The 27968-nt window shown below is 41.2% G+C and overlaps 1 protein-coding gene across 1 annotated transcript; it reads right to left on the reverse strand.

Annotated features, from left to right (window-relative positions):
- LOC142200410 (uncharacterized) lies at positions 1 to 27896 on the reverse strand. Its single transcript, XM_075270753.1, has 7 exons — positions 27846 to 27896; positions 22899 to 24059; positions 16777 to 16873; positions 14925 to 15179; positions 2408 to 2541; positions 1585 to 1708; positions 1 to 768 (listed from the first exon to the last, which is right to left on the reverse strand). The coding sequence occupies exons 2-7, from the start codon at positions 24022 to 24024 to the stop codon at positions 594 to 596; spliced, it is 1911 nt and encodes a 636-aa protein (XP_075126854.1). The 5' UTR covers positions 24025 to 24059; positions 27846 to 27896; the 3' UTR covers positions 1 to 593.
- Positions 27897 to 27968: the final 72 nt, after the last annotated feature.

Genomic DNA, 27968 nt, shown 5'->3' on the forward strand with positions numbered 1-27968 from the left:
CTTAATGGGATTATGACTGTGTTCGAAACACAGTGTGGCAGCTCACTTACGCTGGATTTCCTTATTCAAGTTGCGCTCAGGATTTTTGTGACGGTTCTTGAAACCAAAGCCAGGTGTGGAACATAAAGTGGGAGAAAGTATATGGGACAAGTAATACCTTTAATCCAACAATGATTTTGGCTTCAAAATCCAAAACAAAAAACCTAAGAATGGAAACCCAGAGATAGAAAGACAGTGGTGTGGTATGGAAATACTGGGAACGAGACGACAGAAGGCGGTTAATCCTTATTTGCATTTGCAAGATTACCGGGAGGACAATGTGGTCTTATTAGAGCAAGTGATTTAACATGAAGTCATTAGGCTCAGCACACATGCAACAAGAGGTTAGGCATCAGGCTCCATTAAACCATATCCTTCAAGTAGCACATTGCAGCTTTGATAAGAAATGTTTCAATAATTCATCTGAAAATACTTCCGCACACTTCTGTAATAAAATGCTAATCTAAAACATTGTGACCAGAAAACACCTCAGTGTTTCAACATGAAGCAAAGTGTTTCATGTTCATGTCGCAAATGTTGGAGCTAAATATTTGTCAGCTTTTAGGAGGCGTCTCGCTGGATAGCTGGGGATCTGCATCGGTATGATGCTTCTTGGTATGCTTATGTAGTAACTGCTTGTCTGGAGTGGAATACTGGCAAAGGCTGCATTTGAACATCTCTCCGGTGTGGTGACGACGCATGTGCAGATCAAGACTTTTCTTCTGAATACTAAAATTAGAGAGATTTTCACATGTTAATATGGTCACTATTTTACTCGAAAGAGTATTACCAAGTGATCATCTTTATAGCAAAAGAGGTTAATTGGAAAAGCATTACACAAGGTCTGACCATTGAAAGTCACAGATGATGTACAATATTGAATACTCCTATAATGAATGTAGATCTGCCAGGTGTCCTATGTAGGGTGCTGAGCTCAGGGATAAATAGTTTTATTATGCGATTCAGTATTTTTATACTGAATGGGCAATGTGTCTAATCTTTTACCAAGAGGCACACTACACATCTGGTTTCCTGTACGACTGCAGCCCAGATCTGGGATGTAAGGGCTTCTGCTGCTATCCAAACACACCCTATAAGAAGGGGTCACACTTTCTTCTGGGAGTAAAAGTGATTCCACCATCATCCAACTAATCCATCCAGGGTGATACCAATTGGTTGTCATCCCAAGGATCTTACAAACTGCTCGGTGCTTCTCCTTATACCGTTACAAACTACCCAAAAGTAGTATGAAAGCCTTTTTATAGGGCACCGATGGAATAATTTTTATGTCATGTTGTGACAAGCCCAAGTGTCTCAGGGCTCGTTCACATCTGCGCCCGGTCTCCATTCTGCAGGTTTCCGTTTACTGCACAAAACAGAAGCAGGAGACGGAAACCTGCAGGACCCTTTCATACGCATTCATACCATGATTGGTTTAGGAACAACTACAACAAGGTCTAGTTCAACAATAATGTATGGGCATGTAAAACATTACTGAATTGTCAGAGGATTTCTATTAACGAGAAAAAAAATCATAAAACTCACCAGCTATATGAACAACATTGACACTTGTAAGGCTTCTCACTGGTGTGAGTCCTTACATGCCGACGGAGAGAACTGGAATCTATTGACGCATAAGAACATAGTTCACATTTAAAAGGTTTCTCACCTGTAAGAATACATAGTAAAATAATGAAATCCATTAGCAAACAAAATAATCTCCCAGTGTAAGCTGTGGTTACTACAATATGGCTCAATGTAATTTTTGCTGCAGTGTGACCTAAATCGATAGACTATAACATGAGATACACCTGGTTAACCCCTTCCTGACATCTGCCATAATAGTACGGCAGATGCCGGTTCTTTAAAAATGGAGGCTGCTCTGAAGCAGAGTGGATGCCATAGCAAACAGGTCTCTGATGTATTGCACACGCAGCTAATGGCCACGATTGCAAGCATTGCTTTATCTGAGGGGCCCCTTCCCCCCAAAATCTAATTTAGCCCTTCCAGAGCTTGTCCCCACCAGCCCTGTACCTTCTCATTTGCGGGAGCCATCCTATTCCTATGGCAGCCAGGAGCCTAATGAAGGTACACAGGCCTGTGATAACAATAGAGCTATTGACGATCTGTGTATTGGTCATGCAAACAAAAGACTGCAGGTTCAACTTAACAAAACTCCTTGGAAAAGTCTCTAGCAAGGCGCACATCAACAATACATTTTTCTACATAGATTTGCATAAAAAAAGCAGGTACAGCTTATGCCTGCATTGTGGCAAAAGGACTATCAGTACATAATGGCCCAGGAATAAACATTGTACATTGAAAACATTGTGTGTGGAGGAACCCCAACTGTTCCGGTGACACTTACCTGTATGGACCCTGATGTGCTGTGTGAGGGAAGCTTTTAGTCTGGTTTTATAATTGCAGTGTGAACAATGAAATGGCTTCTCTCCAGCATGTACTCCCATATGTCTTTGCAATGCCAGTTTTGATGAACACTTACTAAAAGGAAAAAAAAAAAAAAAGGCATTTTTTCACTCAAACAAAATAAAAGCAGACAAGAGGGGCAACACGGTGGCTCAGTGGTTAGCACTGCAGCGCTGGAGTCCTGGGTTCGAATCCCGCCAGGAACAACATCTGCACAGAGTTTGTATGTTCTGCCCGTGTTTGCATGGAAAACAAAAGACATACTGATAGGAAAAAAAAAGTACATTGTGATCCCTATATGGGGCTCCTAATCTACAAAAAAAAAAAAAAAAAAAAAAAAAAAAGCAGACAAGAACATTGATGAAAAGATCAAGGTATACTATATAGTGCCAGAGGGAAAAAAAATACTTCTGTGAGTCAGTTTATGGCTTACATTTCTTTCAAGCATTTCATCTCAGAAATAGCACTAAAAGGGGTCCCTCATATTTAATAGGAGAAGAAACATATCTTTGCAGACACACATCATTGACCCACTGTAGAGATAATAGTCATTTTATCGATATAAAGATCATCCTTAAAATGCCTGGGGTATGTGCCCAATTTAGCAGATTTGCCTACAGTCAGACAGACTAAAAATGTCATTCACTTGTTAAGAGGCAATGTTGGGTAGCCAATCAGAGCACTTGTAGCTGTTTGTAGTCAAATCTGGCAGATCAGGTCCACGCTGGTGTACTTTCAGGCTTACTTGTATATCCATAAAAAGATTCTTTACATTGCTTAAAGGGATCCTATCATTCAATCACTTTTTTCAATCCCTAACACGTTGGAATAGCCTTAAGAAAGGCGATTCGTCTCCCACCTTTCATTGTCTTCTCTGCGCCACCGTTCGCTTGAAATCCCAGTTCTTGTGGCCGCGAGCATGCGCAGTCGGCTTTGCCTTAGGCCTAGAAGTTAGAAGCCGCCATCGGAAGAAAATGCGGTGAAGACCTCGTTCCAGAGGAAGACGGAGGCGGCGCTGGAGAGTTCTCTTGCAGCATTGGGGATGCCCCCAGTGCTGTTTGAGCGCTGGGGCCCACCCCCAGTGCTGCAAAAGAACTCATTTACATACCGAGATAAAAATGGGATTTTAGGCGAACGGTGGCACGGAGAAGACAACAAAAGGTAGGAGACAAATAGCCTTTCTTGAGGCTACTCCGACGTGTTAGAGAGAAAAAAAAGTGATTGAATGATAGGATTCCTTTAATTAGCTTAGAGAGCTCTAACTGTCCCATCCCCCCCCCCAATCTGCTCCTGCCTGAGACCACCCACCTGACAGTACAGATTTTAAATAGTATGTCAGGCATCAAAAAGAACTGCACTGATTGCTAGGTAATGGTGTGTGTGTGTGTGGGGTGGGGGTGGGGGAATCATTGGAATGGCGCCTATTAAAGGATGCGAAGAACTGGAGTTGGTGGAAGGTCCTTTTCAATGACTTAAAAAAATTGTCCCATATTAGTAAATCAAAAGCTCTCGTGGCCTCTTTTACCAAAGGGATAAGCAGCGATATATTGGCTTTATGTCATGTGAGCACAAATTGTCCCACTAAAAATAGCCTGGATAAAAGTACCAACCAGCTTGTTTTGCTGGAAATGTCTTAAAGATCTTTATATCTATTCATGTGAGAGAACTATATCCAGTCATTATTTGAGTCAAGGCATGATTGCCAATATTGGCCACTAGATGGCCAACAACCATGTGCACATGCACGGCTACGTACACGTGAACATGTGCCTTTATGGACTAATGAAAAAAAGACATGGACGCAGTGACAAAGCACACAGTTGTGTGAATAGAGGTGTAATCTTAGTTTTGAAACTGAGTTTTTAAAAATTCACTAATAACTGATCGATGGTTAATAATGTCCATACAATAGATATTCCTATTGCCTATAGATTGTTGTATATAGTGTACAAGTTCTCTGCAGTGGCTCCAAGAAAACAGAATTTCATCATTTCAACTCATTAATTAGTTAAGGTTTGACTAAAGGATAAAGAATAATCAAATATCATCTTAAGTGCAATGTGCTTTAAAGCTTCAATTCTTAATTATTCAGTAACTGGTGATAACAAGAAGAGAAACATCTGTCCACTATCAACAAATAGTTCATTTTGTGCCCACTGTATTTGTTGCCACAGTGGTCTCGGTCCCTACTCCCTTCGAGCTGGTACCTCTACAGGGTGCTTCATTTCTGGTATTTATAGGATACTTTCTTCTCCAGAGGGTCGGGCCCCTTAGCTCTAGGATGCATGGCCAAATGGGCGGAGGCCCTGTATAGGCAGATCTCTCCTGGTCATTGGCAGATTATCTGTCCTGTGTAGCTAAATCCTCTATTTGTGTAACTTTTTGGGAAACCCAATACGTACTACTTATGCACTGGAGCCACACCCCAGCCCTGCTCCACTCCATCAATCCTGGTGTTGCCTCTGAGTGTTGGCGCTGCCGGGCCACAGCGGGCATGGTTTGTCATATTTTCTGTGATTGTCCTCTGATCTGATCCTTCTGTGTGGAGGTTAAAATCCTCACTGATGTCCCGCTGGACCTTTTCATTTACTTGCTTCATTTTGCCCCCAAGACATCTCGAGAAGAAGACATCCAATCTATTTCTTTATGCACTACAGCTAAGACCCTCATTGCTTCCCACTAGAAGAGTGTGCTCCCCCTACAGGAGCCGAGTTGATTGCTCGCATGAAGGATGTCCGTAGTGTGGAATCTCTCATTGCTTCCTTTAATCTTACGATGGAAGCTTTCCATGCCGTGTGGTCCTCTTGGGACACTGTATGTCTTTAACCCCTACCGCCACCTTCCCCATTCCCTTTTTTCCTTGTCGTCCTCCCCATATCCTCTGTGTTAATTGTTTTGCTAGTCCTATGTGCATTTCCATGCTGGACTGCCTGTTGTGGTATATACACTCACCGGCCACTTTATTAGGTACACCTGTCCAACTGCTCGTTAACACTTAATTTCTAATCAGCCAATCACATGGCAGCAACTCAGTGCATTTAGGCATGTAGACATGGTCAAGACAATCTCCTGCAGTTCAAACCGAGCATCAGTATGGGGAAGAAAGGTGATTTGAGTGCCTTTGAACGTGGCATGGTTGTTGGTGCCAGAAGGGCTGGTCTGAGTATTTCAGAAACTGCTGATCTACTGGGATTTTCACACACAACCATCTCTAGGGTTTACAGAGAATGGTACGAAAAAGAAAAAACATCCAGTGAGCGGCAGTTCTGTGGGCGGAAATGCGTTGTTGATGCCAGAGGTCAGAGGAGAATGGCCAGACTGGTTCGAGCTGATAGAAAGGCAACAGTGACTCAAATAGCCACCCGTTACAACAAAGGTAGCCAGAAGAGCATCTCTGAACGCACAGTACGTCGAACTTTGAGGCAGATGGGCTACAGCAGCAGAAGACCACACCGGGTGCCACTCCTTTCAGCTAAGAACAGGAAACTGAGGCTACAATTTGCACAAGCTCATCGAAATTGGACAACTGAAGATTGGAAAAACGTTGCCTGGTCTGATGAGTCTCGATTTCTGCTGCGACATTCGGATGGTAGGGTCAGAATTTGGCGTCAACAACATGAAAGCATGGATCCATCCTGCCTTGTATCAACGGTTCAGGCTGGTGGTGGTGGTGTCATGGTGTGGGGAATATTTTCTTGGCACTCTTTGGGCCCCTTGGTACCAATTGAGCATCGTTGCAACGCCAAAGCCTACCTGAGTATTGTTGCTGACCATGTCCATCCCTTTATGACCACAATGTACCCAACATCTGATGGCTACTTTCAGCAGGATAATGCGCCATGTCATAAAGCTGGAATCATCTCAGACTGGTTTCTTGAACATGACAATGAGTTCACTGTACTCCAATGGCCTCCACAGTCACCAGATCTCAATCCAATAGAGCATCTTTGGGATGTGGTGGAACGGGAGATTCGCATCATGGATGTGCAGCCGACAAATCTGCGGCAACTGTGTGATGCCATCATGTCAATATGGACCAAAATCTCTGAGGAATGCTTCCAGCACCTTGTTGAATCTATGCCACGAAGAATTGAGGCAGTTCTGAAGGCAAAAGGGGGTCCAACCCGTTACTAGCATGGTGTACCTAATAAAGTGGCCGGTGAGTGTACGGTTTTGTTTTTTTTTTCCCTCCTCTCTCTCTCTCAAAAAAAAAAAAAAGTGAACATCTGAACATCCTTTATACCGTTCTTGTCTCGTCTGCCACGCAGGTAATTGCTGTGAAAAATTGGTAGAAGTGTGTTTCAAAAACAAATTTTTAAGTCATTACAAAAGGATGTGATAAAATATTGTGCCAGATGCTTGTTGGTCTTCTCCAACGCTTTGAAACTCTATTAACAACATTTCCGGAAGGCAACACTATCTCTGGAATGTAATTATGACTAAATTTACTGAATAAAAAGGATTATGCAGGCAGAATACCAATCTTTACAGTTTTATGGCTGTCATTGTCACACAGTGATACCATATGTCTGTAAATTTGTACGTGTAAAACAGTGCCAAAAATTAAGATCAAATAAAGTAAGCAAATACCAGAAGGCAAGCACGCACTTAATAGCAATACCATTATATAGTATATATCACTGAAAGTTGTTTATTTAGGAGATGAATAGCTGAAACCCTGTGCAGTGGGGTTATCATAGCGTTCCCAGTACTTTCCCCGCTGGCATTTCTCTCTATCTCATGAAAGTTGTACTCGTGGCTACACAAGAGAGATGGTGAGAGAATGAGCCAAATATGATCTCATTCGGGGTGGCTAACCGTGTAATCTGACTCAGCGCAGAGCGACTGCTCTCTCAGACAGGAATTAAAGCTGCAGCCTAATTTACCAACACATTATTAAGATTCAAAGAGACAAGTCCTGCAAATGAGCAGCAGGAATTCAGGGTGTTACATAGGCATGGTAATCTAGAGGACCGTGGGAAGTCTGGAACATATGGAATCAGTACGAGGAAATAGAACGTCATTTTATACACAGCTGCAGTCTCGTTCTAGATAGACAGTAACATGCACACATATACACTCACCGGCCACTTTATTAGGTACACCTGTCCAACTGCTCGTTAACACTTAATTTCTAATCAGTCAATCACATGGCGGCAACTCAGTGCATTTAGGCATGTAGACATGGTCAAGACAATCTCCTGCAGTTCAAACCGAGCATCAGTATGGGAAAGAAAGGTGATTTGAGTGCCTTTGAACGTGGCATGGTTGTTGGTGCCAGAAGGGCTGGTCTGAGTATTTCAGAAACTGCTGATCTACTGGGATTTTCACGCACAACCATCTCTAGGGTTTACAGAGAATGGTCTGAAAAAGAAAAAACATCCAGTGAGCGGCAGTTCTGTGGGCGGAAATGCGTTGTTGATGCCAGAGGTCAGAGGAGAATGGCCAGACTGGTTCGAGCTGATAGAAAGGCAACAGTGACTCAAATAGCCACCCGTTACAACCAAGGTAGCCAGAAGAGCATCTCTGAATGCACAGTACGTTGAACTTTGAGGCAGATGGTCTACAGCAGCAGAAGACCACACCGGGTGCCACTCCTTTCAGCTAAGAACAGGAAACTGAGGCTACAATTTGCACAAGCTCATCGAAATTGGAGAATTGAAGATTGGAAAAACGTTGCCTGGTCTGATGAGTCTCGATTTCTGCTGCGACATTCGGATGGTAGGGTCAGAATTTGGCGTCAACAACATGAAAGCATGGATCCATCCTGCCTTGTATCAACGGTTCAGGCTGGTGGTGTCATGGTGTGGGGAATATTTTCTTGGCACTCTTTGGGCCCCTTGGTACCAATTGAGCAGCGTTGCAACGCCAAAGCCTACCTGAGTATTGTTGCTGACCATGTCCATCCCTTTATGACCACAATGTACCCAACATCTGATGGCTACTTTCAGCAGGATAATGCGCCATGTCATAAAGCTGGAATCATCTCAGACTGATTTCTTGAACATGACAATGAGTTCACTGTACTCCAATGGCCTCCACAGTCACCAGATCTCAATCCAATAGAGCATCTTTGGGATGTGGTGGAACGGGAGATTCGCATCTTGGATGTGCAGCCGACAAATCTGCGGCAACTGTGTGATGCCATCATGTCAATATGGACCAAAATCTCTGAGGAATGCTTCCAGCACCTTGTTGAATCTATGCCACGAAGAATTGAGGCAGTTCTGAAGGCAAAAGGGGGTCCAACCCGTTACTAGCATGGTGTACCTAATAAAGTGGCCGGTGAGTGTATATAGTATACGTAATGTCATCCTCATGCTACAATGTTTAGGGTATGCTCACACAGTTTTAAGTTGATATTGTATTATAAATAATGGGATTTTCATAGGTTTAAAGAGGTGTCACAGTGTGAATGTTCTACAACTTTCTAATATAAGTTGCATTTTAAGTCCTTTTGTTTCCAAGATATTATGAAAAAAATGATTTACATTCAGAGGCTACAAACTAATAGATATCTAGTCCTGCTCTAAGCTGAGCATCAGATGCAATTTTGTTTCTTGGATAGGTTTCTGAACTAAATAGTCTGGAATGTAAAGTGATACATAAATCTCTGCTAGTTTGTTATAATGTAGCGTTGCCTAGACCTGATAGAACTGTAAACCGTTCTCAGGCCCGGTTCACATCTGCATTCGGGTTTCCGTTTGGGGATTCCACTTGGAGACCCCCCCTTTCCCCCCCCGAATGGAAACCTATCCACATAAAAAAGCAGTTACCGAAGGAAACCTGCAGACCCCATAGACTATAATGGGGTCCGTGTGGTTTCCGCATGAAAAATGCAGAGAGAAAGACATGCCGCTTGCAGGTCTTTTCTCTCTGCATATTTCATGCAGATCGGGCAATTCTGGTCCCCTAACACAGATGTGAATCGGGCCTCAGCTGACCAGTGGACTAACTGTGTTGTCATTCACTGGCAGCAACCTAATATCCTCAGAGTGATGAGGAATTAAAATACAAAGCATATTATAATACCAGGAGGGCTATGGAGTCAGGGTCAGGGCCATTTATGAGTAGAATCAGAAAAAAAAAGCTTCTACCTACTGCTTCAAAATGAAATGATTAAAGGAGTTGTCCGGCATAAACTAAAACTTTAACACTAAGCTAAACCCCTTCCCCCTGCCTAACTTCTAACTTACTCCCTTTAAAAAAAGGCATATTTACCCGTATTCATGTGACTTCCCCAGGCACATTTTCTGATTTCCTGGTAATGTTCCGTTTCGCTGTTTCCGAAGCTGGGAGGTCATCAGTACTACTTTTCCCCCCTTCCCAATCATACTCACCAACGTCCACTTCCTCTTCTTCTACTGGGCATCGCTTCCTTCACAAAGGAGCCGGAGTCTGCGCAATACAATGGCAGCATAAGCAAAGAGAAGCAGCGTTCTATTGCGCAGGCGTGGTAGGCCCACTGCTTCTCTTCTGCCAGCATTCTATCGTGCAGGTGCCAGCTCTGGCCCCCCAGTACAGGCAGAAGACAGTGGCACCTCAAAGTCATCTCCAGGATGAGAAAACAGGTAAGTATGATGGGGTGGGGAGGGGGTTGGGGGACTGGGTTACTTAGCTAGGTACCTAAGGCTAGTAGTCCGTGGGCTAGAAAGGGAAATGGGAGGGAGAGGGTTGTGAGGGAGGAAGTGAGAGGGGGATCTGAGAGAACTGCAATGCATCATGGTAATTGTAGGCTAGCAGAAAAAGAAACCCATTGAAGTCAATGGGAGGCTTTTTTTTCAGTGCTGAAATTCCACACCAAATTCCTCACCATTTTCCTCTGTGTGAATGGACCCTAAGACAGCAGGAAACTAGCCAAATAAACAAATGCAGAAGATACCAGGAGCTCCCAGAGAAAGCCAAAAATCACTCAAAATACTGCTAAAAGGTATTTGGGTGCATTTATTTATTATTTATTTATTATTACCCATTAATAGCACTAACAGACCTTTTTTAAAAATATATTCTTTTGCCTGAAAAACCCTTTAAGGAGTCAGAATTAGAATATCGTTGACATTTTCATTAATATAAGCAGCATTATTTCACAAGAGACTGAAAGATTCTTTTAATTGAGTTATCCTAGCTGGACTAGGCCTTCTGTAAGCTCTAACCCAAGTACGGCACCCATTTAAAAGAGTGGATGACTATGCAAGTGCAGTCTTTGCAGGAGTATCCTTCCAATGAAATATTACACGATGTCTGTAAAAGTGGAAACTTAACATTCTACATATGGTGAATACTCACTTACACTTCTAGTATAATAACTGAAAGAGTGCGGATATGGTGAAGGTGTAAACTGTTAGTAGTGCTTCATACTCTTCCAATTTATTACTTTAGACCAGGGCTAGGGAACCTTTGGCTCTCCAGCTGCTGTGAAACTACAACTCCCAGCATGCTCCATTCACTTCCATGGGAGTTCCCAGAACAGCAGAGCCAGTATGCATGCTGGGAGTTGTAGTTTTGCAACAGCTGGAGAGCCGTACGTTCCCTACCCCTGCTTTAGACTCTATGATGGTGATCTTGCATATAATCCCAATTGGAAAGAGCTGAACTTGGCTTTGATCTACAGGCCCACACTGCAGGTTAGCCAATCACATGTTGCACTATATTCATACTATTATGGTTATCATGAAAAATTGTACCTACCGCATATACTCGAGTATAAGCCGAATTTTTCAGCACAGTTTTTGTGCTGAAAAAGGCCCCCTCGGCTTATACTCGAGTCAAGCAAGAAATTTTTTTTTTCTTTTTTTGGGAGGGGGGGGGGGTGGTTTGTATGACCAGCCGCAATAGTAATGTATAGAATCTCCCATAAGATAGTGGGAAAAAAAGAAGCTTTAAAAAAAAAATTGTAATAAAAAATAAAGTAAATAAAAGTTCTAAATCACTCCTTTCCCTAGAATACATATAAAAGTAGAAAATTACTGCGAAACACAAACACATTAGGTATCCCTGTGTCTGAAAGTGCCCGGTCTACTGAATATAGGGGATCTGCAATGCTCCTCTTCCGTCGGAAAGGGGTTAATAGGAGCACTGCAGATGCCTTATATTCAGCCAGGCTGAATTCCAAGTGGGGGGGGAAAAAACCCAGTCCTCAAGCTCAGGGAAGGGGCAGACAGACAACCAAAACACTCCCTCCTCTTCCCCAGCACCTACTGCACCCAAAAACTCTGACCATTTTAATTCTCCCAGTTTTTTGTGGTAAAATTAGGGGCCTCGGCTTATATTCGGGTCGGCTTATACTCAAGTATATACGGTATTCAATTATTTTCCACTTACAAGTTCAGCTATGGTAAAACACCTCATGTAAATTTTCATGGATATTTTGAGGACTCACATGAAAATATCTTGACCTGTTTTTAGGTTACAGGCTGCAGCAATGACATATTGGAGAAAACAACATGAGGAATACTGCACCAAGCCACAAGCTGCAATTAGTTTGATCTTCACTGACACCTATTGGAAAGTCTGCATATTAGTTTTCACTGTAGAACCGGATTATTTCAATATAAAACCACCATAAAGAGGGCATACACAGGGTACAAGCACTCCAGCTGAATTTACAAAGTTTTACGTAAAAAAACCCCACTGCCCTCATGTAAGGATGTAAATACGGTTTCTTTGCTCACAGCAGACATTACTTCTAGGCACACCTTCATAACATTGCTCTGTGGACAGGCAGAACAGATGCTACTAATACTACAATGTATTATAAATTAACTCATACCTCTATAGTACTGTAATACTTCACAGTGTTAGGGTCTATTCACACAAGAGTTTTTTGGCTCTGATTTTGAATCAGCGTCAGAATCCACGTGGAAAAAAAGTCTCCCATTGACTTCAAAAAGAAACCCATTGAAGTCAATCAGAGGCTTTTTTTTCCCACATGGATTCTAATGTGGACTCAGCGTCAAAATCTTGCCAAAAAAAACTCAGTGTGAATGGACCCTTAGTAGAGATGAGCGAGTAGTATTCGATCGAATATCGAATACCATTTTAGTCTATGGGAAAAAAACAGGAATGTTGTTCCGGTTTCCATGGAAACCAAAGTTTGACACATTGGATCCTCCAAGTTCAGGAAGTAGCAGGACGAGGAGCACGAGGAGGTTTCTGAATTGAATTCAATGGAATTTTCCTGCAAGGTATTCGACCGATACGAGTCTTCGATCGAATACTATTCGCTCATCTCTAACCCTGAAGGAGAATAACAGTTTCTGACCTATTATATGGTTTTCAGCTCTATACTGGGATTAAGTTTCTTCCCTTATGCACGATCCCCTATTCCCCTTTTCCTTTGATGTATGCACTATAGCGCTGCCCACCACTCTTTCCTCACCTTTATGTATATAACTGGTTACCTTTTTATCCCTATTATTTTCCAGCACTTTTCACTCTGGATTTGTCATTATATCATCGTGTCATATTCCATGTATTTTATCTTAAAGATCGTTGTACTGTTATCCTTTTATCTGCTTTTGATATCATTTACTAAATACTTTTGAAATAAATGTGAACTGCAAGAGCTATATGTGGGGGAATAGATATCTAATAGTCATGATGACAATGATAGTATACTGCTGCTATTCCCTATGCCCATTTCCTCCCCTATATATTCTCCAAGTCTCTCAGATAAGTCTGCTTGCTCCTCAGAGGGTTGTTGCTGGCTGATAAGGGTGTTTGCCCTCCTGATGGACACTCCAGCCATGTGAAGGGTTAGATCAAGCAAGCGCACAGGAGGGGCTATATTCACACTGCAATGCAGATAGCTAGGTGTCAAATATGGTGGCTGTATTCTAGGCTTGCATGGTGTGAGTCTCACAGATGTGGGGTGTACAATGCCTTACTTCAGCAAAGAATAGATAGGTCTTCAGTACAGTCTCTGTTGCACATATTCAAGTAGCAGTGGTAGCACAGTTCCTCATGGTCTGCTGTGAGCACTGCTGTTGTGACTGAACTATAAGAGAAGGGGCTTTATATGCGGCATATCCCACTATATGCTCATACAGTGGAATACATGCATCCTTTCACTGTTTTTTCCTGATGTATACCTCAGATTGAAGGTTAACCCCTTCCCGACATGCGCCGTAATAGTACGGCGCGTGTCGGGTCTGTAACTATGGCGACCGCCCGGGAGCCAGGCAGCCGTCATAGCCGCCGGGTGTCTACTGCTTTAAGCAGTAGACAACCGGCTCTCATGCCTCCGATCGGTCCCCGGACCGATCGGAGGCATTAACCCCTCCGGCGCTGCTGTCAAAGGCACCGGAGGCGCCATTTTCCCGGCGGCGCATGGGCGCCGCTATTTTGGCAAGGATCGCCGGCTCCTGGAGCATGCTCCAGGGCCGACGTCATGTTGCAGTGACAGCCAGGAGCCTTGTTAAAGGCTCCCAGCCGGTCTGCAAATTCTCTCTTTTGCAGGCTGGTGTATACAGCCTGCAAAAGAGATGATGCTTTTTTGCAATGCATTGCAATGCATTAGCATTGTAATGCATTGCATTAGTGATCAGACCCCCTGGGGTTCAACACCCCTAGGGAGTCTAATAAATGAAAAAAAAAAAAAAGTAAAAAAAAATATAAAAAAATATAAAAAGTATTAAAAGTTCAAATCACCCCCCTTTCCCTAGAACAAATATAAAAGTAGTTAAAAACTGTGAAACATATACATGTTAGGTATCCCCACGTCCGAAATCGCCCGCTCTACAAATCTATAAAAATATTTTTCCTGTTCGGTAAACGCCGTAGCAGGAAAAATAGTCAAAAGTGCCAAACCGCCGTTTTTTCACTGTTTTAATTCTGATAAAAATTTGAATAAAAAGTGATCAAAGCAATAACATTTCCCGAAAATGGTAGAACTAAAAAGTACACCCGGCCCCGCAAAAAAAGACGCCCTATGCATCCCCATACACGGACGTATAAAAAAGTTACGGCCGTCGGAATATGGCGACTTTTAGAAAAAAATTTTTTTAACACCGTTTTGGAATTTTTTTTAGGGGTCAAAATGTAAATAAAACCATATAAATTTGGTATCCCTGGAACCGTACCGAAACACAGAATACAGGGGACATGTCATTTTGGCTGCACAGTGAACGCCGTAAAACCAAAGCCCGTAAGAAAGTCGCAGAAATGCATTTTTTCTTCAAATCCACCCCATTCTGAATTTTTTTCCTGCTTCCCAGTACATTATATAGAATAATTAATGGTGGCATCATGAAGAAAAAATTGTCCCGCAAAAATTAAGACCTCATATGACTCTGGGAGCGGAGAAATAAAAAAGTTATGGGGTTTAGAAGGAGGGGAGTCAAAAACGAAAATCAAAAAATGCCATCGGCGGGAAGGGGTGAGAGCAGAGTCTAAAGTCATATTACCTTCTAAACAATTGACCACAAGATCAAAAAGTTGGATAAAGAAAGAATTCTTACCTGTTGCAAATGTCACAAGCGAATTTTCCCTTTGTAATACCTTGTGGATTGACTGAACCTTCATGGACAAGAACTCTATTTTGGCTCTCTACTTTCTCCTTTTCCTTCTTTTTACAATCTTTGTTATTCTGTGTGGGATGAATCCGCTTTTGGTGTCTACTCATTTGCTGAATGTTTTTGAATGTTAGACTGCAGGACGAACAAGTGAAAGGCTTTTGCTTTTTGCGCTTACATGAGTGGGCTTGTACTTGGGATCTATAGAAAAAAAAAAACAAGAATCTCAAATACATTTTTCGCATTTTGTTTAGTTGAAGGTGCTTATACTTGCCCTCAAATAACGGACAGCGGCTTAGACAACAATAAGATGTTCTGACCCTAAACCTGTACAAGAGATGCTGTGTTTTTCAATTTTGCTCTAAGAATAAGCAGAAAATTATGGTTCAATGCCTTGCCAAAGACAGATATGTACCTTGCCTGGAATAAAAGGTCAAATAGACCGAGGAACAATATGTCAAGAAATTTATATCCTTTATTCTTTCCAAAAAAAGGTAGAGAATGGTAGAAAAGATTGCAGATGGTAGCAGCAAATTAGAGGGGTTGTGGGAATAGACTGGCACAGCCCAATCTTCTCTGGAGGCCATGTAGAAGGTTGTCCACAAGGCTGGAGAGGAAGATAAGGCAGCCGGAGGAATGAGGAACAATCTAACGGTGGGCTGTCATGGAGAGAGTACTCACACACAGCTCCCTTGTGTCCTGACATCATCTATGCTATTACATATAGTATCCTAAACAACAATATAGGGCAAATTTGGGGTAGTACTATCAATACAAACTAAATTAGCCTAAAAAAGGCCAACTACCACACAGAAGACAGCAATATTCTAAAATGTATAAATTTATTTGAAAAATATATTAATAAATAATGAACAAGATATTAGAGATAGGTGGTGCAACCACACATGAGTGCAATGAAATACATACACTTAAGCTTTGATGAAAAGTCTATGCTATATACTGAGTCAATGCAATATAGAAAAAATGATCTATGGTTACTCCATGAATTGAAAAAGGAATATATATTTGCTGTTTTTAGATTTATACATGGAGAGACCTAGAAAATCTAACAATTGTTGAAGATAACAACATCTTCATGTAATATTGCAGACAAAAATAAGCATTTTGAATAAATGACTTTACCTTGCATGTATATCATACACTGGTACGCGCCCCGACGCGCGTTTCACCACACAAGTGGCTTCGTCAGGGGGAGAGACTATCAGTATGCTATTACATAGTCAATGTATTATACTGTATATATGAATTTAGCTTTACAAAACAAAACTAAAAAAGACACTTAAACTAGAGTACAAAAACCTAAATATCAAAAAGGCACCAATACTCTAAGTTCCAGAAGTCTCTGCATTGACATCAAATTTACAAAATCAATCATGTGGGTAACTGTGTAAGAGATAGTTAAAGGCAAGAGTGTAATTAAACCGAAGCTGAAATGGCAGATAAAATAATGATATAGGTTAAAAGAAATCCTGTGTAGCTGAATATTATATTTTATGAAGCTAAAAATATATCATCATGTAATTAACATTCCCATTTTCTCTCTAGACAATTCTGCATATGTCCCCATAGGACTGGAGGCAGATAATTATCGTTTGCTTTCTAGAAAATGCATGTTCATTAACTCTTTATGCAAATTATAGATGTATAAAAATCACTAAGATATTATTTGGGGGGCCCAAGGAAAACATATGCTTGCTAAGCTATGCCTATATAGTGAAATATTGCTTATTTTCTGAACAAAAAGCAAGAGTATCAGGGAGACAATAAAATAACTTACTCTGTGAAAAACCTTTTGCTGCAGGTGCTACATGTGAAGGGTTCCACGCTACTGTCATGTGTAGACAAATGCTCATATAGTTTGCTCCATTCTTGTTCTGCGTAGTAATAGAAATAAAACAGAATGGTTAATATTTTACTCTATCCTATATTATTGGTGTAACAGCAAAGAGACAGAGAATCCAAGCAGAATTTCAAGGGCAGGTTGTAGGAGATCAAGAAAGGAAGTCTTTGGTTTCTGCTGGTTTGTAGAGGAACACTATACCTAAAAATGAACACTAAACTTAAATAACAAATATAGTTGACCTCACTGATGTCAGTCTGCATAATTTATTGATGTAACAGAAACAAGAAGTCATGTAGAGATGCTGCAAAGATCCAGGACCAGTTTTAGCAATTGCCCAGGGCTCCAAACTTCGAAGGATCCCCCTGGATCTGGAGTATCAGTTTTTGGTCTGGTGACTCGGATCGAGGGCTCCAGTTATAACTGTATTGAAATCTTGAAACCTGTAAAGTCCCTGCTCTGCTGTAGAAGACAGAAAGTTATGCACATACATCACGGTGCAAGAGGGAGGGAGCTATTATTTATAGGCAGGGACTATTCTTTATAAGAGGTTACTATGATAAATAAGGTGGTCATTTCTATTGTGTGTGGATAAAAATAGGTCGTTGTTACTGTTTTGGGGCCAGAAAATATTATTAAACCACTTTAATTGATCTTATTTTTATTAATAGAGAAGTATGTGTACAAAAGATAGCACTTTTACTTTTGTCTTTGCGTCACTATGTAGTGGCAATGGAGATTTGGAGGTAATTTACCATCTGAGACTTGTACAGTGTTTATTATTGGTACTAGTGGTCTTTACATATCATGCATTTTGTTCAGCAGTTGTCTGTATCGTTCTAATAGTTCTGAGCGGTATTATATGATGACTATATAATTTTGAAGATTTTTTTTTGTTCCCCTGATCTGGAAGTGCAGCTCTGCTTTCTGAATTGACTCAATAGAATGGTGTTATTGGGTATGTCAGCATTTGGGGTCATGCTTTTAACTTTGCCCAGGGCCATGATTTGTCTAAAAGCAGCCCTCCAAGTGCAGAAACTCCTGCTCCAGCCCATTGTCTTAATAATAGACACAGGGCAGTGATGAAGAAGAAAGTGAACACAGAAATCCCTCCATATATTTTTCAGTTTTAATTGTAATATGAGCCTACATAAGATCAAAGAAAAGGAGGAAATTAAAGCAGGATTTGATGGGATTTTTGTGCATTTTCTTTTCTTTTTTTTCTAATGTAGATTGTGAGCCCCACATCGAGATCACAATGTACATTTTTCCCTATCAGTATGTTTTTTTTTGGAATATGGGATGGAAATCCATGCAGACACAAGGAGAACATACAAACTCCTTTCAGATGTTTTTTTTCCCTTGGTGGGATTTGAACACCAGGACCCAGTGCTGCAAGGCTGCAGTGCTAACCACTGAGCCACCGTGTGGCCCCTGGATTTTTGCGCATTTTCTATGTTTAATGTTCCTACAAGTCCAGAGATGCAGTTCTAGTTGATCACTGACACCAAAAACATCGCTGAAGCTAAAGATATGACAACAAACTGTTCTAATGATTATGACTAGGGGAATTTATTATACTAGTGTATAAACTTGTGTGTCCGAGATTGACACTAAAAGCCCCAAATTATGATTATACTTTCATTAATTTATTTTATCATGTATATGGTAAAGAAAAAAAAAAACACATAATGAGCATATAACTTAAAGAGGACCTTTCACCATTTTTCCCAAAGGCAGTTCTATATACTGCCGGAAAGCTGACAGTGCGCTGAGTTCAGCGCACTGTCGGCTTTCCCGATCTGTGCCCGGTGTGAAGAGCTTACGGTCTGGTACCGTAGCTCTTCTATGGTCAGAAAATAGCTCTTCTATGGTCAGAAGGGCGTTTCTGACAGTTAGCCAGGAACGTCCTTCTGCCTCGCGGCGCCTATCGCGCTGTGCTGTGAGAGCCGGGAGGAACTCCCCCCTCCACAGTACAGCGCGATTGGCGCCGCGAGGCAGAAGGACGTTCCTGGCTAACTGTCAGAAACGCCCTTCTGACCATAGAAGAGCTACGGTACCGGACCGTAAGCTCTTCACACCGGGCACAGATCGGGAAAGCCGACAGTGCGCTGAACTCAGCGCACTGTCAGCTTTCCGGCAGTATATAGAACTGCCTTTGGTAAAAATGGTGAAAGGTCCTCTTTAAGGAAAAGTGCAAGCTTACAAGATGTTAGAAGCTAATAAATAGGTTGTTCCACAATAACAAGTTATCACCCAACCACTGGGTAGGTTGGAAGGGTCTGATCGCAGAAGAGTTTCAGGTTTGCAATTTGAATGGAGTAATAACTGCCCCCGTGTTGCTGCTACATTCAGTATGTATGGGACTGACAGATACGGCATTGTAGTATTCTTATCAGGCCCACACACTTAGCAGAGGGACGTATCAGCTATTAAACAATTGTGGTTATATGTAGGTAGTAAGCACACATCCTGGTCCCTCAACAACTTGAGGATCAGGCAAAATTTTATTTTTTGAGACAAACAATTTTTTCCTTTTAGTTTTCTGGAAGTCATAACTTTAGATTTTTTTTTTGTTGACTATAGCTAGATAAGGCTTTTAAAAAATGTATGTTATGTGGCCATCAGCTTTACAAGTACATTAATTTTTTTGAACTTTTATGCTCTACTGCAATTTTTTTTTTTCACATTATATACCAATCATCCTAAAAAGAGGCTATATAAACTGAATGGCCACTTTAATAAAGACACCCAAATAGTAGCATGTTGGACCTCCTTTGGGCTTTCAGAACCGAAACAAATCCTTGTGACATGAATAGGGAATGACCCTTGATATGTCGAGAAACCTTTCCAACAAACACCATTATCGATTCATGATCCTTGTGACAAATTCTGATACTCCCATCAGCATTGTGCAACAGTAACCTAGATTAATTTCACAAGGCAATAATTTTCCTCTGCTCAGTGATCCAATTTTTTTTTTTTCTCAGTTTCGCTTAGATAGTACCTATTAGTCCTTCTGAGATGTATGCATCTGGGCGTATTATTATTATTTGGAAACCCAGTGTTGTATTCAGCTACAGTTTGCACCTGTCTTTGTCTGAATGATTCTTGACCTCCTTATTTGACCTCTTTCATTAACAAGTTATTTACATTGATCCTTCGGATTATATCAGGAATTGGTTTACTGGATGTTTTTCATTGATCATACCATTCTCAGTACACTCTTGACACCATTGCATGAATAAACCCCACTACATTGACTGGATTTGAAATACCCCTAGCTCTAGATAGTCTGAGGCCTACGCTTTATTCAAACTTGTCCATATTGATCGATTTTCCCAATCCAATGTGAATCTACACTGATAATAATCTAAGGAAAAATTACTATTACATTGCACTTCAGACTCACGTCTAAAATTTCCACATCAAGAAGTTTTAATTGTGAAAAAGAAGAAGTCTCTAATAGAGTGAATATTGAACAGGTTGTAAAGGTGGTAAAAATACAAAATACGGTAGGTGCAAATAATTTTATGTTCATCTTATGTTAGTGATAGTCAATAAAGTTTATGTACTGTAAAAAAAAAAACACCTTTTTTTCTTGAATTCATTTTACTTTTCTTTGAACTCTAGGCATATAAGTTCATGCTAGAACATTAGTATGCATCCTACGAGTAAAGTTAGCACAATCCTGGAGTCTTTCAATCTAGAGCTGTCTGCCTATGTGAGGTATTAACTGCATCAACCCTCAGGCCAGGGCTGGCTCCAGGTTTGTGTGGGCCCCTGGGCGACAGAGCCTCAGTGGGCACCTTTTGGAGCAACACGTGCACTGCAGAAAAAAAAAAAAAAAAAAAAAAAAAAATTTATCCAGGAAAATATAAACAAAAGAAGAGGAACATGGGTCTGTTTTTAGCTTTTCAGTTTTTTTTTTTAATTATTATTATTTAAAAGCACAAAGTGCTACTAAAAAAAAACCACTTTCATAAAAAAGTCTCTCGTTATGATAATTTTAATTTTGTATAGTATTGTCGGGGGTGGGGCTAGAACCTGTAATAAGGTCATGTTATTATTTTATTTATTTATTTTTTTAATTATTTTATTGAGCGCTGTGTACACAGGGGTCAGGAATGGTAATAAACCTTCCCTGCCTTCTCTATGGGAGCTTTGGCTGTAGTTATAGCTGGCTCCCCATTTCAGCAGCTGCATAATTTCATGCAGCTGCTGAAAACTGCTTGGACGTACTGGTATGTTGTTACAGAAAAGGAAGCCATTATCTGGACATATATACCCAATGGGCAGTCCGGAAGTGGTTAAAAAAAATAAAATAATGCAGAATGCAGGTTAACGTGTCTAATGTAGTCAGTGATCATATACAATCCCCCCAAATGTCACAAATACTGATGAAAGAGCCCAAAATCATGTGTTTGTTTGGTATTACAACAGTATATTATACAGAACTGGGTCTAGAATAGCACTAATAAAACAGCCTTGGTACTGTACACAAGTAACTAACACACACACATATCGACAGGAGACCCCAATTCCTCCGATGACCCTCCCCTCCCCAGGCTCCCATACCTGTATCCCTTTACTGTTGATCCTCAGCACTGTTTTCCCCCTTGACCCAAGCACGACTCCCCTCTCATTCCCAGACCCCAATATACCTACCTTTCCATTCCTTCCTCCCCAAGGCAAAATATAAACTTTGAAGCCCATATGGTAATGCCCCAAGAATTCTCATGTTAGGCTGACATAAAACCTGCAGTACAGCATAGAGCAGCATTCACACTGGTCTCCCAGTGTATGTACGCTCAATGTGTTGTCTTTTCAAAGACATTCCCACTGAGAAAGGCGCTCAAAAAGTGGTCTTTGTTTGTATTAGGGGGTGGCCTTTTTATAGAAAGGCAGCTTCAACAGAGTATAAAGGGAAGGAAATCAAGGAGATCCCAAAAAAACAATATTTAATGGGGAAGGGGTGTCTTCTGGGGAACTGTAATTAAAGGGAGTCTATCACCAGAATCCAGCATATTAACCCAGTCACATAGATAGATTGGTTATGGGTCACCTGAATAAAATGGTATTTTCCCCTTGAAAATTGGTGCTTCCGTTGCCAAAATGTCACTGTTTTTGTCAATAGGTAAGAGAACCCAGAAAACATTATTGCTAGCTTTTTGAAAATTGCTCTGAAAAGGTTTGCGGTGTCATGGTGGCAAGGCAACTCCAAACTGCAATCTACTATCACCATTGTGTTATGGCATTCTTGCTCTCAAAATGACAGAAAATTTGCTGGATCCCTCGATGGAGAACTTCCAACACATGTGTGAACAAAGTCTAAGGCTAAATAAGGTTCTGTTTAATTCTTTGTACATTTTCACTAATGATGTGTCATGTCCACAGGGGTAAATATTCCTGTCGTGCTACATACCAAAAACAAAACAGTATTAGAATACTTTTCCTTTTTTAAGTCACTGAGCATTATTATTATTATTATTTTTTTTTTTTTTTTTTTTTTTTTTACACCCTATGTAGAAGAGGTTTCTTTTCTCCTTCTACATCATAGCACTAAATTTGTTTAGAGTTGAGATCACACGTTGTGGAAGAGTTTTTTTTGTTGAAGATTTGGTGCATTATTTTGAGCCATAGTCAGTAGCGGTTTTAGCAGGAGGAAGAAATGTAAGTGCTATATATTTTCTATTTCTTTTTAAGACACTCTTGGCTTTGGTTTTAAAAAAATGGAGCAAAATCTGCAACAAAAAAATGTTTTAAGCATCATGAGGCCTTAGTTTAGCTTCCCGTACCTGAACGCTTCTGCAATAGATGATCTGTGTGGGGTCTGGATGTCAGAGCCCCACACATCACATACTGATGACCTGTCCTGTGGCAATGACCAGCAGTCACGGAAAGAAAAAAAAATAGACAATATAAGGTGAAAGGAAAGGGAAGAAGTTGTTAAAAGTTTAACATAGGGCTTAAGAGGAAGCAAAAATGTATGCGAATCCTGGAGTTAGTACTGAATAACCATGAACATAATCTCCCTTTTAAACATATGAAGCACATACCCACAAGTTCACACTGACAACACTTGAAGACATCTTCTTTATGACAGGTCACATGCAGGTTTCTAACATTTTCACTTTCAAATGATAAAGGGCATTTTGTGCACAAGAACACTTCACTCTTCTTGTCATGGGCTCTCATGTGGCTTTTCCATGCACTCTGGGTCATGAACCGTTTCTCACATACCTGACATTGGTAGCTCTTTCTTACCAGGCGATGGCTTTTTATGTGTTTTTCCATCGGGCTCCATTCACTCATGAAGGAGCCACAATACAAGCAGGTGAATCCGCCACCATGTTTGTGGCATTGCACATGTACTTTGTAGGTGTCTTTTGTTTTAAACTCAAGTTGACAATTTGCACATTTATAACTTTTGTTCTTATAAGCCTTGTTTTTCATATGGTCCACCGACAGGGTAGGTAAAAATGTAAACTTTCTACATCTGCTTCTTGTTCTTGCAGATTCTCTTACCATGTTACTTTGAGGAACTTTTGCTTCAGTTGATAAAGACACAGGTCTCAGGTTAGATATCCGGTACAGACCCAGAGACAACAGGTGCTCACATTGGGCATCATCTTCATCTTTACTTTTTGGAGAATTTGCAGAGCTTGAAGGTGGAATGGAGTCACTTGGCATAGATTCATCTATGGGGAACTCGGATTGCTCCCCTTCAAATAAAGAATTCACTTCACTTGCACCAACAATATTTGTATTGCCACTTTGGTCCCCAAGACTCATATCACATGATGATGGACTCATAGTGTTTAACATTCTGTATAAGAAGGGCATTTTATCCAAGTTTTCCTCATTTTCTTTGTTTTCCTGAGTCATTTCCTCTACAATTCCAAAGGAATCACTTTCATCTGGTTCATTGCTTTCTGCAGTCGGAGGGGTTTGATCGAGCTGATGCACATCTGACACATGAAGGCATATTTTATTTTTTAAGCTGCTGGTAAATTGACATAGTTTGCACCTATAAACCTCCAGCAAAAATACTTCTACCAGGTTGGCTAACCTAGCATCTAAGTCTCCTGCAGTAGAGGCATAAAAGCTTGCTGTTGTAATCTCTGCATGGACATGTAATGTTGTTGGTGCGATGCGCTCATATTTATACTTCAGTTCATTCATTATTTTTTTTTTAATTAAAAGAGAAACAGGAACACCTAAAAATGTAGAAAAACAAGTTTAATTACATAGAATACAATTAAGTTAATGATAAAATAATTTTTACTGTGATTGTAGTTTTTGTATGTACCACTACATCTTACTTTAGTTATGCCCTAAAAACAATATTGTAATTGTCTTTTAAGGTCAGGGGATAATCATACACATCAGGGAGAGCGTGTGCCTACATAGGCAGTACGGAGACTTACAAGCCATTCCTGCTCCGCTAGGGATTCTGGGTAAAAAAATGTGCAAATCTATTCTCCAGGATGTAATTAGGAGAACAGTGCACTCTGTACGCCACCCTATAGAGGGCAGCATCCTTAACATCAAGCATGACTCAGTTAACCCCTTCCCGACATGCGCCGTAATAGTACGGCGCATGTCGGGTCTGTAACTATGGCGACCGCCCGGGAGCCGGGCGGCCGCCATAGCCGCCGGGTGTCTACTGCTTTAAGCAGTAGACAACCGGCTCTAATGCCTCCGATCGGTCCCCGGACCGATCGGAGGCATTAACCCCTCCGGCGCCGCGGGCAAAGGCGCCGGAGGCGCCATTTTCCCGGCGGCGCATGGGCGCCGCCATTTTGTCCGGGATCGCCGGCTCCTGGAGCATGCTCCAGGGCTGACGTCCCGTTGCCATGACAGCCGGGAGCCTTGTACAGGCTCCCAGGCTTGTCTGCAAATTGTCTCTTTTGCAGGCTGGTCTATGCAGCCTGCAAAAGAAAGGATGCTTTTTTGCAATGCATTGCAATGCATTAGCATTGTAATGCATTGCATTAGTAATCAGACCCCGTGGGGTTCAACACCCCTAGGGGGTCTAATAAATGCAAAAAAAAAAAAAAAGTTAAATATAAAAAAATATAAAAAGAATTAAAAGTTCAAATCACCCCCCTTTCCCTAGAACACATATAAAAGTAGTTAAAAACTGTGAAACATATACATGTTAGGTATCCCCGCGTCCGAAATCGCCCGCTCTACAAATCTATAAAAATATTTTTCCTGTTCGGTAAACGCCGTAGCGGGAAAAATAGTCGAAAGTGCCAAACCGCCGTTTTTTCACTGTTTTGATTCTGATAAAAATTTGAATAAAAAGTGATCAAAGCAATAACATGCCAAACCGCCGTTTTTTCACTGTTTTGATTCTGATAAAAATTTGAATAAAAAGTGATCAAAGCAATAACATTTCCCGAAAATGGTAGAACTAAAAAGTACACCCGACCCCGCAAAAAAAGACGCCCTATGCATCCCCGTACACTTACGTATAAAAAAAAGTTACGGCCGTCGGAATATGGCGACTTTTAGAAAAAAAATTTTTTAACACAGTTTTGGAATTTTTTTTAGGGGTCAAAATGTAAATAAAACCATATAAATTTGGTATCCCTGGAACCGTACCGAAACACAAAATATAGGGGGCATGTCATTTTGGCTGCAAAGTGAATGCCGTAAAACCAAAGCCCGTAAGAAAGTCGCAGAAATGCATTTTTTCTTCAAATCCACCCCATTCTGAATTTTTTTTTCCTGCTTCCCAGTACATTATATAGAATAATTAATGGTAGCATCATGAAGAAAAATTTGTCCCGCAAAAATTAAGACCTCATATGGCTCTGGGAGCGGAGAAATAAAAAAGTTATGGGGTTTAGAAGGAGGGGAGTCAAAAACGAAAAACGAAAATCAAAAAATGCCATCGGCGGGAAGGGGTTAAAGAGTACCTGCACTATGCTGAGGAGGCGCAATAGGCCGAAACTGTGCTGTCCATAGCTGGGAATCTGTTCCTTTTGGAATAGAAATACTAATTTGGCAATTAAATCTGCATCATGACAGTAGACTTTTTAACTGAGACATGCATGATGTTAAGTATGCTGCCCTCTAGAGGGTGGCATACAGAGTGCACTGTTCTAATTACATCCTGGAGAATAGATTTGCATATTTTTTACCCATTGTCTTTTAATACATAGATGTGATTTTTCAATACTTCTGGATATTGTTGTCTTGCTAACCATACTTTGTACTATCACTGTGCTGATATAACAGTTTTTCATTTATGGTATGTTAGACTGAGATGTATTATCTCATTTTCTAACTGACTATTATTATCTCATGTTACTGTATTATATGTGAAAACTGAAAAGGTGAAGTGCTTTTGATAATGGAAATGATCAAATTTAAATTCTTTTTTTTCCCCCCCATCAGTATGTCTTTGGAGTGTGTGAGGAAACGCATGCAAACACGGGGAGAACAAACAAACTCCTTACAGATGTTGTCCTTGGCAGGATTTGAACCCAGGACTCCAGCGCTGCAAGGCTGTAGTGCTAACCACTGAGCCACCATGCTGCCCAAAATGATTGGATTTAAGACAGCTCAATTACGTTAGGTTTAGAGTAGTGTCGACCTTTCCATGGTTTAGGTCCATAGGTCCCTGAAGCAGTGGACCGACATAGTTCATTGACCCACATACAGTACCTAACTTACTACTCCTAGGCACACTTTCTTCCTCGGCTCTAGGCGCACATACATCACATTATTGCCGGTAATGGCTTGTTCACATCTACACCCGGAAGTCCGTTTTGCAGGTTTCCGTTACTTGCACAAAACAGAGCAGGAGACGGAAAGCTGCAGGACTCTTTCAAACCCATGGAGTTTTTATTTTTTCACCTTCCCTGGCCTCCTGCCAAAATACTGTTAACAAGCAGCTTGTTCCCTGGCCACCTACCTGGAGAAAATACACCATCCCAAACACAGACAGACCCTGACCCTGTGCAGAGACAGCCAGGCACAGAGAAAAGAGTAGTGCAAGTGATGAGCAGCACTGCTATGGATGTGGGAGTATAAGGCAAAACATTATTAAACATGCTGCCCTTCCTTGTTCTCACACCCACATCAGTAACTCAGCTGATCATGATCTTTCCCCAATATGATGCGCAGACAGCAGGAACGCTTGCCAATCCTTGTTGCTTAGTGTAAGGTGTCAGGGCTTGGGGACGGCGGGTGGGAGATAATCATTCCTCCCAGGTGCTGTTAGTGTTACTTATTTGTGGAGACAGTAACCTGTGAGGGTGGCAGGTACTAAGGAGCATACTGTGAGAAGGAACAATAATGGGGCAGTATACTGTTCCCACACAAAGTATAATACTCCTTAATCCCCCCTCACCCACTATATAATGTTCCTTACTGCCCCCACACAAAGTATAATGCCACATTAAGAATTTTTTCCCCCCAATTTTTCTGGTGCATCTAATAGTCAGACGCATCCTTGCCTGGAACCATACTGGACATGTTCAGCTCGTACCATTACTTTATGGCAGACCTAGGTCAATGAACCTTTACTAAAAGTAGTTGAGTACCACTCACCTTTATATAATGGTGGCCCCGCACAACTTTCAGAGTATATAATGGCAGCCGCCCTGCACATTTCAGTGTATAAAACTGATTCTCTTAACCTTTAAAAGTGATAACTTCCTTGGGTTGTCTCGGGGAGAACTTCTAGACAGCAGGAGGGTCTGACATATGTTGCAAAAAAGGTTACTTTTTTTTTTTTCAAAGACTTCCTGGTTTCCCATAACTACAAAATTGCGTGAAGCACTGCACAGTGTTCTATACTCAAGCTATAGAGGACGTCACCATCTAATAAAGTGATCAATGAACTTTAGGACTCTTCTATTACTATATATGTATGACATGTTAGTGAGCAGTGCAGTTCTACACAGAGACTGGCACCCCACATATATCCTGTCAGTGAAGTAATCCTGTGAGACACATACGTTCACTTCACATCAGGCAACACTCACCGTGCAGGCATCTCCTTTGAGCTGGGCACTGGTCGCTTCCGGCACTGCTGTTCCCCTCCGCACTCACAGCTGCCTGTTGCTCTCAGGGCAGAGCTTCCCGTGCAGCCTTTACAACTCTACCTT

This window comes from Leptodactylus fuscus, chromosome 4, assembly GCF_031893055.1.
Source record: "Leptodactylus fuscus isolate aLepFus1 chromosome 4, aLepFus1.hap2, whole genome shotgun sequence".
Classification (NCBI taxonomy): domain Eukaryota; kingdom Metazoa; phylum Chordata; class Amphibia; order Anura; family Leptodactylidae; genus Leptodactylus; species Leptodactylus fuscus.

Excerpts from the sequence above, each read along its gene's own strand:
- LOC142200410 (XM_075270753.1), bottom strand. The coding sequence starts at position 24,024 with ATGAATGAACTGAAGTATAAATATGAGCGCATCGCACCAACAACATTA. Across the intron at positions 2,542-14,924 it reads GCTTGTGACATTTGCAACAG|TAAGTGTTCATCAAAACTGG; the intron begins GTAAGAATTCTT and ends TTTTCCTTTTAG. Across the intron at positions 769-1,584 it reads CAATGTTGTTCATATAGCTG|TATTCAGAAGAAAAGTCTTG; the intron begins GTGAGTTTTATG and ends CTCTAATTTTAG.